The sequence below is a fragment of the Saccostrea cucullata genome, unplaced genomic scaffold, assembly GCF_032062105.1.
Source record: "Saccostrea cucullata isolate Sc308-1 unplaced genomic scaffold, CSIRO_AGI_Scuc_v1 ctg4453, whole genome shotgun sequence".
Classification (NCBI taxonomy): Eukaryota; Metazoa; Mollusca; class Bivalvia; order Ostreida; family Ostreidae; genus Saccostrea; species Saccostrea cuccullata.
The window spans coordinates 28,489-42,439 of NW_026937483.1; the positions used below are offsets into that span (position 1 = coordinate 28,489).

Genomic DNA, 13,951 nt, shown 5'->3' on the forward strand with positions numbered 1-13,951 from the left:
ATTGTTTAATGTGCTGTTTCCTGTACGGAGAGGTAAAAATAATACACGACAACAAAACACTACACAATTCACAAAGCATCCTTCTAGTGTAACAATAAACAACAGACCTGTTACTTTTTTAAGCATGGTATTATCGGGGGATTGGGGTTAAAGGTCATTTGAAATTTTAGAAAATATGAAAAAAATAACATTTATGAACATAAATGTGTTTTTGGCAATCATTGTTAAAAGAGAGTTATCTCCTACTTAGGAATTAATTGGAAAGAGTTATCCAAACTTGCTCACCGCTAGGGGGCATTGCAAACAAAAACAAAAGATCAAGTGTCACGCTGTTGGTAGCTGGAAAGTTTTTTACAGTTTTGAACTGTCAATGTGATGTGTTTTTCGCCTACCAGTGTGTAAAAGCGTAAGTTTTGAAATGTTTGCAATCGAAGTTGGTGCTTAGAAAATCAGGAGATTTGTAAAGCTTTGACCATCTGTATTTTTTTCTACAGCAATGAGGCGCGCTTTTAGCGTGGGGTGTTACGCAATATGTACGAATAGGTTCTTAGTTTTTCTGACAATGTTACCGACGTAAAGTATATTTAGCATGGATATTTATCTCGTATTAGATTTTCTAATCTGTTTTAACTCAAAATTTTGCCATATATATGTTGTGTTAAGGAGTCTTCGAGCATATAACTTTGGGGTTAGAACTGGTATATTTAGCCGTGCATTCTGATTGGCCAATTTCTGCAATGGAATGCTGATGTAAACAAGACTGTTTAAAATGGCACGAGTGCTGAATTTTTTTTTATGAAGTGCGTTTGTTGACTTTATGGTACACTGGAGGGCCGGATAACAAATTCTCAACTTGTGAAAGAATTTGTGATGCATTTCCTGCATTCAACCCTGATTTTGTGATTGTGCAAATATGTCAAATGATTAATACTCTAGTGACATTTGTGTAAGTGAAATTCCAGTAATCACTATGCGTTTGGTGAACTTTTTGAAACTATATGTATGTAGATATGCAGTAAAACTAATGGTATGCAAGCTTCTTTTGGTGACAACGCAAGAAAGCTCTCAACTTCACGTTCAATGACCTAGTCCCTCATGCAAACAAAAATGTTAGAAGAACAATTCAATTCAAGACACTCCAAGGGAAAATTGTGTGGACTTATAAACAGTGTGTGCGAAATCTCTTTCATGATGGGGTGTAAGTAAACAAACAATACCGTCTGCCAAAATACTACAGAAACAATATTATGTGCATATCAATTTATCAATAAATATTGTATAAATGTCTATTAAACAGTCAACAGAGAATTTGCTTATGACCAAGAAGTAATAATTGTATTGACAATTGTTCATGATTTTACTGCCAAATGATGACATTTAAAGACATATATAAGAATTTATACTTGTAATGCAATAAATGAATAATTAAAAATGTATATGTTATTGTATGATAAGATGATTTAATCATTCAAAAAGTTGAAATGCATATTTGTGATAGAAGAAAATGTTTATTTACATATATTTATTATCTTTTCAGTTTGAGATATATAGACAGATAACCAAGGCGGTAGCCAGGGTTATATTCACAGAACTATGTAAGTGATTTATTTTCAACAATTTGCACCACAGCGCCAGCTGTACGGTAAAATTACACATAATGCTTAGAGTGCTTAATCTGTGGTAGCGTTAGCTATGATATTAAGGCGATAGCCATATTAGTTGTGGTAGCGTTAGCTACAAAGTTTATTATACACAAGGTCATAGTGCTAGCTATGAGATCACAGAATTGTGTAAGTGATTGATGTTCATCAATTTGGGTCACAGCATTAGCTGTACAAATAATATTTCAATGGCTAAACTAGTTAGCATTAGCTATGAGATTGAGGTGTTAGGCATACCTGGTAGCGTTAGCTACAGTAGCTAATCATACATACAAATTAATAGTGTTAACTATGAAAGTTGGCGTTAGTCAAAATTAAGATTTTTACAGTCACACTTAGCAATTGTAGATAATGATTCACGTTTAATTATATTATTAATTTCAGCTGAAGGAGAGAAGAATAGTAATTTGTAATCATACCCAAGTGATAGCTGCTTTTTGTACTTGGAGATGTAAGTGATTTCCAACATAAAGACGTATTTTTCATATAAATAACAGGGTTATCTGTGAAGAAAAAGTATTTCTATATTGGCACTGAATAAAGTTTGTATTAAGCGATGGTCATGGGTGGTGGCTTGATCAACTAAAATTTGTTGGCTACAAAACTGTGATATAAGTAAATCATTCACATAAATACACAGCACTAGCTATTATTATATCTGTTATAATCTCATCTCAGTCTAACCAGTCTAATACAGGCAACAATTTGGAGGGAATTTCCATGTCATCCACATCATTTGCAACATCGCCTGTGACATCAGCTGCGACATCATCTGTAGCGTCATCTGCGACATCACCTGCACCATCACAAGAAACACTGCAATCATCGACTACTGAAGGTAATAAAAATAAGGGTACAGGGCCACTTCACATTGGTCGTCCTTTGGGTCTAGGGATCGATACGAAAATTAAGGCAAAGATATGGGCTGAGGAGTTCATCCAGTTAGGTTGTCTGGTGTTCAAACACCCATATGTCAAGTTGGAGGCGGTGCAGGCAAGTGACAATAGCGTCACATTTCTTCAAAAGGGACACAAATACTTCTTCAAATCCTTACAACAGTGGACAGGAGCCTTCCACGTTTTTGTGGCAATTTACTGTGAGAAGTTCCCCGAACAGGCACCTAACCTCATTAAGTACATGGCTACAGTCCAGAAGCTAAGTTCTGATGCCGGGGAGAGAGCAGCATTCCACTATGACGAGCAATTCAGAAAATGGAGGGCAGAGAATTTAGACCAGATGCCGTGGGAGAAGATAAACTCTGAGCTTCATTCTGAAGCTTTGCAGATTGGTCTAAAATCAAAATTGTTTCAAACAGAGGGAAAAACCATTCGACCAAAACAAAACCAGCAGCAGCCATTTCGTGTGAAAAACAATAAAAAAGCCATGTTTTAGCTTCAACAACAATGCTGGACAGTGTGCAAGATCAAACTGCGAGTATGCTCACATATGTAGTAAATGTTTTGGAGATCACAACAAAAAAGACTGCCGGCTTCCAGACAACAACAAGAGACCTAATCATTCAAACACAAAGCCAGCAAATACCCAAACTCCATTCAAGAAGTAATGTTGTGACTCCTATTTGTGTAAAGACATTGGCAGTTTGGCTCCAAAATTATAATCAGGAAAAAAGACAATACCTCATAGATGGTTTTACTAATGGTTTCAGAATTCCTTATCATGGAGACAGAAAATTTAGGTTTAGTGAAAATCTCAAATCTGCGAAGGAAAATATAGACATTCTGCAGCAAAAAATTGACATAGAAGTTAAAAAGGGACGAGCAGCAGGCCCATTTACATTAGATAAATTGCCATTCGAAAATTTACAAGTTTCTCCCCTAGGATTAGTTCCTAAACAAACACAAGGTGAATGTGCCGTTACACGGCTTATATGTATATATGTTCGTAGACTGTTTTGTGTTATTCCGTTTTTGTCCGTGTGAAATGTTTTAGTCTACCGTTTATATCCGAATATTACTTGTGTTACTATTCAGTGTTTCTCGTGCATTCAAGATCGCAACTGGCGCCTCGGCCGCACCACTGTTTTTCTATCATGTTTGAGACTTTTGAGCCACAATAGAGTGAGTTAATAATGCTAAATCAATTTAATGTACATTCTATTTATATAAATTCAGTTAGGAAATATTTCTTTGTGTAAATTTAACTTTAAATTTGCAAAATTCAGCGTCAATGTCAGTGATGTGTATTCAGTCTTGTTTTGTTCTTTTTTGTTTGTAGCCTTTATCGTAAGATCATCTATATGTCAACTGAATAAAATCTTAAACGATGATTGAGGCGTTATAATAAAGGTCTATTACCTACACCATCATGGCTGAGAAGAACGTGGTAGCGGATGACCCTCACACCACCGAGGACGGCGTCAAAGAAGAAACAGACCCTGAGCCGACAGAGGAAAGAAACACCACACCATCAGAAACAAGTGAGAAACGAGTAAGAACATTAACAGTAAAAGCTAAAGAACTGTACGATGCTGAAGTTAAGAAATACAACTCAAAAATCGATTTAATTTGGACTGATATAGAGAACATTCCCAGTGAGATAGAAAACATTAGTCATTATACACCAGCATTGCGTGTTCTGGGTTCCAGACTTGATTATCTTGGAGATAGATATGAGGAAGAGTGTGTGTCATTTCGTGAATATCTTACCCGAAGAAATACAATAGAAAGCCAGCAGGAGTTGGACTCCCTCACGGCTGCCTTCGACAAAGGAAAAGGTATTATTCAGGAATTAAGGAAAAGAATCAGGGATACTCGTATGGAAGCAACAGAAACTGCCTCACGGAGGTCCGCTTCAGTAAGGACGTCGTCATCCCGTGTTGATTCAATCCTGTTCAAGAAACGTGTGGAAGCAGAAACGCAACGTGCTAACATTCTATTCCGAGAGAAGGAACTTGCGATCCTTAAAGAAAAAGCATCACTTAAGGAACATGAAGCAAAACAACAAGCTGAAAGTGAACGAAAGAAAGCAGAGCTTGAGGCTACGCATCACTTGTTAGAAGAAAAAAGAAAAGCAGCACTCGTAGAAGCAGAAGTGAAAGCAATAGAGAACTTTGAGTCGGACACTAGACAAGGGTCTGTTATACCATCAGATATCGATGTACCGATAAATCGCAAACAGTTTACTGCTCGTTACATCAGTGATCACAGTGATAATAGTGTCTTCGGTAAACAAACTTCAAATTGTGATAATGGTCCCATAGATCCTGTGATTGATCAAGACATACCACATCAGAAAGAGACTCAGTCTAACCTGAACCCTATGGCAAAAGAATTCGTTAGTCAACATGTGAAAAATTCTGAAGATCAGAATGTCGTTAGTGATCTTACAAGATTTCTACTCAAGAAGGATCTGTTATTCTCAAGATTTTCGCAGTTCAGTGATAAACCAGAAACATTTGTCACATGGAAAGCTAGTTTCAAGAGTATAACAGAGGAACTGAGAGTTACACCGTTTGAAGAAATGGACTTACTAGTGAAATTCTTAGGACCAGAATCCTCAAAGTTTGCAGCCAGTATTAGAGCAGCGAATACAGCATACCCAGAACGAGGCCTTCATAGGATATGGAAAAGACTCCAAGAACGTTATGGAAGCCCTGAATTAGTAGAACATTCTTTAAAGAACAAACTCAGAGACTTTCCCAGAATTAGTAACAAAGACAGTAAACGTTTGTATGAATTAGTCGACATTCTAGCAGAAATCGAGTCTTTAAAAGAAGATTCAAACTACTCGACATTATTGTCCTACTTTGACTCATCTTCTGGCATTATACCTATTGTGAATAAACTGCCTTATAACTTACAAGAGAAATGGACGACCCGTGCCGCAAGCTACAAAGCTAGACTGGATGTTCCATATCCACCATTTGATTATTTTGTGGAATTCTTACAAGAAATGAGTAAGATTAGAAATGATCCAGGATTTCAATATGAAGGATCTTTTAGTACCCCTGGACCAATTCAGAACAAGAAAACCAAGAATACTACAGTTCTATCGTGTAAAACTGAAGTGGAACCAAACAAGTATGTGTCTCCCAGAGGACAAAGGTGCCCTACTCACAACACACACCACAGTCTTAAAGATTGTAAAACATTCCGATGTAAACCTTTATCTGAGAGGAGGAAGATCTTGAAAAACTCTGGATTGTGTTTCCGATGTTTGGACTCGAATCACTTAGCTCGTGATTGCAAAACAGTAGTGAAATGTGAGAATTGTGAAAGTGACACTCATCATACTGCGCTCCATGACTACTACAGATCCAAACACTCGGATCAAGGCGGGGAGAAAATGAACCATGACAAGACAGATGTGCAGAATAAGTGTACCGTGATATGTGGAACAAACTTTAAGGGCAAATCGTGCTCTAAAACTATTCTGATCAACGTTTATCCCACTGATCGACCATCAGAGAAAAAGACTATCTATGCCATAGTCGATGATCAAAGCAGTCGTACACTCGCTCGTTCACAGTTCTTCAATATGTTTGATATGGACACTGATTCTGTGACTTACACATTATCATCATGCAACGGTTCTGTGACACTCACTGGCAGATGTGCATCAAACTTTACCTTAGAACCAGTATTGGAAGGAAACCAAATTCATCTACAGTCTGTGATAGAATGTGATGACATACCAAACTGCAGAGAGGAGATTCCTACACCAGACGTGGCACGTGCATACCCTCATCTAGCAGACTTAGCCACTCATATACCAGATCTGAATGAAGAGGCAGACATTTTGTTACTCATCGGAAGAGATCATCCAGATGCTCATCATGTCCTAACACAGAGAACTGGACCTCATGGAGCTCCGTTTGCACAAAAAACTATCGTTAGGATGGACAGTTATAGGAGAGTGTTGTCTTGATAAGGTACATGTACCTACGAACATTGTGACCAACAAAACGCACATTCTACCATCAGGAAGAAGCTCGACATTTCCACCTTGTCCTTCTTACATGCATGTATCTAAAGTTGCAGACAACTCATTCTGTAGTGAGGAAATAATGACTACTGATATTTTTGTGAAAACACCCCCAGGACAATGAACCAGGCATGTCAGTGAATGATCGAGAATTCCTAAAAATTATGGACAATGAATGTTACAGAGATGAGAACGGAAACTGGACTGCTCCGCTTCCATTTAAGACCAGTAGAGAGAAACTTCCGAATAATCGTGAACAAGCCATGAAAAGAACTCTGTCATTTCTAGCTTCTTGTAAAAAGAACAAGTTGAAAATGGAACATGCAATCTCGTTTATGGACAAAGTGTTTTCTAAAGGCCATGCAGAAAAAGCATCAGAGCTTAAGGACGGGGAAGAGTGTTGGTTCCTACCGATCTTCGGCGTCTACCACGCAAAGAAGCAAAACCAAATACGTATGGTTTTCGATTCATCTGCAGTATTTCAGGGACACTCCCTGAATTCAGTTCTTTTAAGTGGACCCGACCTTACCAACAGTTTACATGGGATTCTACTAAGATTTAGAAAAGAGAAAGTAGCTGTGACAGGTGATATTGAACAAATGTTTCACTCATTCAAAATTCGAGAGGATCACAGAAACTTTGTACGATTTATTTGGTTCACAGACAATGACCCAGCTCTACCTTTAATGGAATACCGTATGTGTGCTCACCTATTTGGAAACTCACCTTCTCCAGCAGTAGCAACGTATTGTTTGAGACAATGTGTTAAGATCAAGGAGTGTGACCCAAAAGTTCGTGAATTTGTTAACAGAAACTTCTATGTAGACGATGGTCTCGCATCTTACCCAACGGAAGATGAAGCATTAGAAATCCTACAAAAAACGCAGACTACACTCAAAGAAGAAGGGAACTTGAGGTTTCATAAGTTTGCATCAAACAGCTCGTATATCATGGATGTACTACCTCCAGGCGACAGGGCTAAAGATTTATCTGACGTGGATTTACACTTAAATGCTGCGCCATTACAACGGAGTCTGGGACTCAAGTGGAATGTAATGTCCGACGCATTCACCTATCAGTTTGTACCCAGGGTCAGGGACCCTCCGCTAACAAAGAGAGGAATTCTTTCATGTCTGAACAGTCTGTACGATCCACTTGGATTTATAGCCCCTGTGATTCTGCAAGGCAGATTCTTATTTCGTGAAGTGATAAACTTACCTGTTGGATGGGACGACATGGTTCCAATGAATATCGCCAATGGATGGAAAACTTGGTGCAACACCTTACACCATCTGTCGAGTTTACAGATTTCTAGAACTATCGTGCCAACTTCCCTGGGAGAAGACAATCGAAAGGAGATACACTTCTTCTCAGATGCTTCCGAAAAAGCCGTTTGTGCAGTGGCTTACTTACGTGTGATACCAAATGACAATGCATGCATACAGGTTGGATTTTTGATGGGAAAGTCAAAACTTTCACCCCAACATGGTCACACTATTCCCAGACTTGAACTGTGTGCAGCAGTTTTGTGTACAGAACTCGCATCTTTTGTGCTAAAACACATAGACACTACTATCCATGAAGTGAAGTTCTATACAGATAGTCGCATAGTCCTTGGATACATTTATAACCAAACCAAACGTTTCCATACTTATGTAGCTAACCGAGTACAGCGTATCCGTCAGCACTCACCTCCAGAGCAGTGGAACTATATTTCAACTGAGGAAAATCCTGCGGATATCGGGAGCAGAGGAATTCTAGCGAATGAACTACCTCACAGCATGTGGCTTCAAGGACCTGTTTGTTTACAACAACAGAGTTATCTATTTGAAAAAGAGGATTTTCCACTTATTGACCCGGAAAGAGACAACGAAATTAGAAACGCTAACATTGTAGTACAGAAAACATGTTTCAACGCCCATGAAGTCTACAACAGGATAGATAGATTTTCCTCATGGACATCCTTAGTCAGAGCAATTACTGTTCTCCGAAAAGTTGTGATGAAGAAACTTGGTTTACCATTGTTGGATCCTGTACACATGAACCGTGCAACAGAACTGTTCCTAGTGAAACTCTGTCAAAATGAAACATTTTCTGCGGAAATCACAAACTTGACCAATGACAAACCAGTATCTAAAGATAGCTCGTTACGCTACCTGGATCCTTATCTTCATGGTGGAATCATACGACTAGGAGGGAGAATTCGTACTGGAGACGCCCTGTCTGACGAACACGGCCCAATCATTATTCATGGAAAAACTTACCTAGCTCGTCTTCTCGTTCTACATTGTCATGAAGTTGTGAAGCACCAGGGGAGACACTTAACTGAGGGAGCCGTTCGCTCGTCTGGATATTGGGTGATTGGTGGAAAGAGATTAATATCGTCAGTCATACATTCCTGTGTTACCTGCAGAAAACTCCGAGGTAAACTGGAACATCAGAAGATGGGAAATCTTCCGGAATGCCGTACAAAACCGTCACCTCCATTTACCTATGTGGGCGTGGACACATTCGGACCCTGGGAGATTGTTACGCGCAAGACCAGAGGAGGTTCGGCTAATAGCAAACGCTGGGCTATCTTATTCACCTGTCTGACAAGTCGAGCCGTACATATAGAGCTAGTGGAAGATATGTCATCACCTATGTTTATCAACGCCCTCAGACGTTTCATAGCCATAAGAGGAAAAGTTACAGAATTTCGCTCGGATAGAGGTACAAACTTTGTCGGCAGTACAGACGCACTAGGAATCACTGCAGTCAACATAGAAAGTTCACCAGTAAAGAAGTTTCTTACAGACAGTGGATGTTCTTGGATCTTCAACCCTCCCCACTCTTCCGACATGGGAGGGGTGTGGGAGAGGATGATTGGCATTGCTCGACGGATCTTGGATTCTATGCTTCTTAAGGAAATAAAGAAAAACCTTACACACGATGTATTAAATACTCTCATGACGGAAGTTACTGCAATTATAAACAGTCGACCGATAGTACCTGTATCAACCGATCCATCTCAACCCTGTGTGCTATCTCCATATACCTTGTTAACACAGAAGACAGAACTCGACGTTGGACCATTTGAGCGATTTGATACGAAGGATATGTACAAGTCCCATTGGAAATACATACAAATCTTAGCTGACCATTTTTGGAGGAAGTGGCGCTCACAGTACCTCCAGTTGTTACAGTCAAGACGCAAGTGGGTGGACCCTCAAAACAATCTTACCGAAGGTGATGTCGTACTCTTGAAGGATCAAGACTCCGTCAGGAATGAATGGCCGATGGGTATTGTTGTCCGTGTCTTTCCAGGTGAAGATGGAAAAGTGCGTAAAATCGAACTCCGTGTAGTGAGAAATGATCGTGTCGTCAACTACGTTAGACCTGTTACAGAAGTGGTTTTGCTGTTTTCACCATAGAGACTGTTTGCGATGTTGGACATCACAGGCGGGGAGTGTGCCGTTACACGGCTTATATGTATATATGTTCGTAGACTGTTTTGTGTTATTCCGTTTTTGTCCGTGTGAAATGTTTTAGTCTACCGTTTATATCCGAATATTACTTGTGTTACTATTCAGTGTTTCTCGTGCATTCAAGATCGCAACTGGCGCCTCGGCCGCACCACTGTTTTTCTATCATGTTTGAGACTTTTGAGCCACAATAGAGTGAGTTAATAATGCTAAATCAATTTAATGTACATTCTATTTATATAAATTCAGTTAGGAAATATTTCTTTGTGTAAATTTAACTTTAAACTTGCAAAATTCAGCGTCAATGTCAGTGATGTGTATTCAGTCTTGTTTTGTTCTTTTTTGTTTGTAGCCTTTATCGTAAGATCATCTATATGTCAACTGAATAAAATCTTAAACGATGATTGAGGCGTTATAGTGAATATGGAATAATACATCACCTTTCTTACCCGGACGGCTCTTCAATGAATGATGGCATTGGTAAAGAAGATTTGGCAGTTTCCTATCAAACAGTAGATGACGCCATTAACCTTATTCAGCATTTTGGGAAAGGAGCTCTGTTAGCAAAAACTGACATTGAAAACGGTTACAAAAACATTCCAATTCACCCTTCTGATCATGAACTTTTTGGATTTGCCATTGGTGATTACTTCTACTATGATAAAACATTACCTATGGGTTTAAGCTTTGCCTGTAATCTATTTCAAAAATTTTCTACAGCAATTCATTGGGTGGTGAATGAAAAATTAAAAATTGAAGGATGTGTCCATTTGTTGGATGATTTCCTGTTGGTTGGCTCAGCATGTATGGAGTCCTGTAATGGCCAACTTAAATTATTTTTGAAATTTATGAAAAGTATAGGAGTACCAATAAAAGAATCAAAAACTGTATTTCCAACAACAATTTTAACTTTCTTAGGTCTTGATTTAGACACAGTAGCCATGGAAATCCGCTTGTCTCAAGAAAAATTGCTTCGAATGCGTTCCCAAATTGATGTTTATAAGAGCTGAAAGAAAATTACACTCCAGGAACTACAGTCTGTAATCGGGCTCTTGAATTTCGCATGTTCAGTTGTGCCACCAGGCAGAACATTTTTGCGCCGATTAATAGATCTTACAAAAGGCTTGCAGAAACCACATCATAGGCGCAGATTAGGCAAAGAAGCAAAAGCCGACATTGAAGCGTGGTCAATATTTCTTAACCATTTCAATGGCAAATCACTGTTCTTAGAAGATGTATGGTACACATCAGACAAATCGCAACTATTCACAGATGCAAGTGGACTTGGATTTGGTGGATATTTTGGAGTGAAATGGTTTTATGGTAAATGGCCTTCATCATGGTCCAAGTATCACATTTCTATCAAAGAACTCTTTCCAATTGTGGTCGCAGTTCAAGTATGGGCTCAAGAGTTTGCAAACAAGAAAGTCTGTTTCTTTTCGGACAATATGGCAGTAGTGCAAGTGATCAATAAACAAACGGCTAAAGATGTATTACTTATGAAACTATTACGTCGTCTTATAGTTCAGTGTCTGAAATTTAACATTTATTTTCAATCTCAACATGTAAAAGGTGTGAACAATATTCTTAGTGATAAATTGTCTCGTTTACAGATACAAGAATTCCTGAAACTTGCTCCAACAATGAATCAGAACCCAGTATCCGTGCCAAAAGAGATGTTCAAGCTCTAAATTCGGTGTCAACATATTTGAGCCAAAGAAGTGTACACAACTTTTCAACAAAAGTACTTTCCTGATTCCCAGTTATTCCCAATTTCCGCAAACCAATTAGTTTTGTTCATATCTCATTGTTTTCAAAAGAGTTTGGCTCCACAAACAGTTTTAAGGTACCTGTCAGCACTCACACATTTCAGCAAAATGGAAGGTCATGAAGACCCAACACAACATTTTAAGGTGAAACGAGCCATACAAGGCTTTCAAAAGCTTAAAGCAAAGCCAGATAGCAGACTTCCAATTACTCCATTGATGCTTCAACAAATTGTGAACTCTTTGAGAATTGCACCCAATCTTATTATCAGATGCACTTATTCAAGGCTATGTTCCTTTTAGCTTTTCATGCTTTCCTAAGGATGGGTGAAATAACATCCTCTTCTCTGGGAGATCCACTACCACTATCAACAGTATCATTTGGAAAACAACATGATGGGTCCCCAGTAAGTTTGTGTGTAACCATGGTCAACTTCAAGCACCATATTGGAAAACCACCCGTTACTTTACAATTATCAGCAAACAAGGAAAACAAGCAGTTATGCCCTGTTTTAGCTCTATGGGACTATATGAAATTGAGAGGACAGAATGAAATTCCACTGTTTATGTTCCAAGACAAATCCCCAATATCTAGGCAATATTTCAATCAACAATTGAAAATCTCTTTAACTTTTTTGAACTATGACACAAAAAGTTACAAAGGACATTCTTTTAGAATTGGTGCAACTACATGGGCAAAATCAAAAGGAGTTTCCGATGACCAAATTCAACTGTTAGGACGTTGGAAATCTAATGCGTATAGGAAATACATTCGAATTCCTTTATTGAATTTGTAAACAGGACATGGGGTCAGGGGCCTCTGTCCTTTAAAGTTACTTGTAGAGTATGGACACTAAGTTTTTTGTATCAAATACGGTAATGTTAGTTTGAAAATAATTACTGCAGTATTTTTCTGGCATGGGGCTTTGGACCTCTGTTGGAATGGAATGTTAATGTATCTTTATGAAATTATGTATTTTTGAAGAAAAAAGTTTTTCTTACATATTGTTATGTTATATAGTTATATTGCATGGTAGAAATCTAGTCATGTAGTTATTTTCATTTCAATCTCTTGCCATTGACATATGTCAGGTAATTATGCTATACAATTGAGTGTCTCATTCATTTTGGGGTGGGGGGTATTACTTTTCAATACGCCTTTCAAGTAATACTGTGGCAATTTTTGGTCCCCCACCTTTGATTTTCAAGGACATAACGATGAATATATTATGTAATACTCTTTGTTCATGTTGGCATAATGATTTTTACAAGGCAGAGATGTTTTCGACCCGGATGTAATAATATATGTTTTTTAATATACATCCGGGTTATTTTATTTCAAATTTTTGTAGTTAGTGTTTTGTTCCAATATTACGTCATTTAATTAATAAATGACCATTTTCAATTCTAATTTGTGTTTGAGTGATTTATGAAAATCAAACAGAGCCAAACTAAATGAGAGCTAAGGGATTTGACAAAAATAACATTTATGAACATAAATGTGTTTTTGGCAATCATTGTTAAAAGAGAGTTATCTCCTTCTTAATAATTAATTGGAAAGAGTTATCCAATCTTGCTCACCGCTAGGGGGCATTGCAAACAAAAACAAAAGATCAAGTGTCACGTTGTTGGTAGCTGGAAAGTTTTTTACAGCCCACCACCCTCACTAACGCAATGTGTAAACTAGTATTTTTTATTTATTTTTGTTTTGATTACACCTCGTATTCATAATATCGTTTAGGCATCAGTTGTAATATTTGTTTATTTTGAAAATTTAATCTAGTCAATCATTTTATATTTTTCTGTGTTATTATTTTTATTTGTCATAATGTGTGTTGGGGTAATTTTTGGTCCCCCAACTTTTGATTTTCAAGGACATAACGATGAATATATTATGTAATACTCTTTGTTCATGTTGGCATAATGATTTTTACAAGGCAGAGATGTTTTCGACCCGGATGTAATACTATATGTTTTTTAATATACATCCGGGTTATTTTATTTTAAATTTTTGTAGTTAGTGTTTTGTTCCAATATTACGTCATTTAATTAATAAATGACCATTTTCAATTCTAATTTGTGTTTGAGTGATTTATGAAAATCAAACAGAGCCAAA

At 37.8% G+C, this 13,951-nt stretch overlaps 2 protein-coding genes and 1 pseudogene across 2 annotated transcripts; all 3 read left to right on the forward strand.

Moving 5' to 3' along the window:
• The first annotated feature begins 2,381 nt into the window (after positions 1-2,381).
• LOC134248270 (uncharacterized) lies at positions 2,382-3,520 on the forward strand (annotated as a pseudogene).
• A 916-nt stretch (positions 3,521-4,436) lies between these two features.
• On the forward strand, positions 4,437-6,548 carry LOC134248271 (uncharacterized). The gene has a single exon (XM_062730685.1). It carries the CDS (start codon positions 4,437-4,439, stop codon positions 6,546-6,548), a length of 2,112 nt encoding a protein of 703 aa, XP_062586669.1.
• Positions 6,549-6,736: 188 nt separating this feature from the next.
• LOC134248272 (uncharacterized) lies at positions 6,737-10,018 on the forward strand. The gene has a single exon (XM_062730686.1). The coding sequence runs from the start codon at positions 6,737-6,739 to the stop codon at positions 10,016-10,018; it is 3,282 nt and encodes a 1,093-aa protein (XP_062586670.1).
• Positions 10,019-13,951: the final 3,933 nt, after the last annotated feature.

Bases quoted from the DNA above. Each gene is read 5' to 3' on its own strand.
- LOC134248271 (XM_062730685.1), top strand. From the start codon at position 4,437: ATGGAAGCAACAGAAACTGCCTCACGGAGGTCCGCTTCAGTAAGGACG.
- LOC134248272 (XM_062730686.1), top strand. From the start codon at position 6,737: ATGTCAGTGAATGATCGAGAATTCCTAAAAATTATGGACAATGAATGT.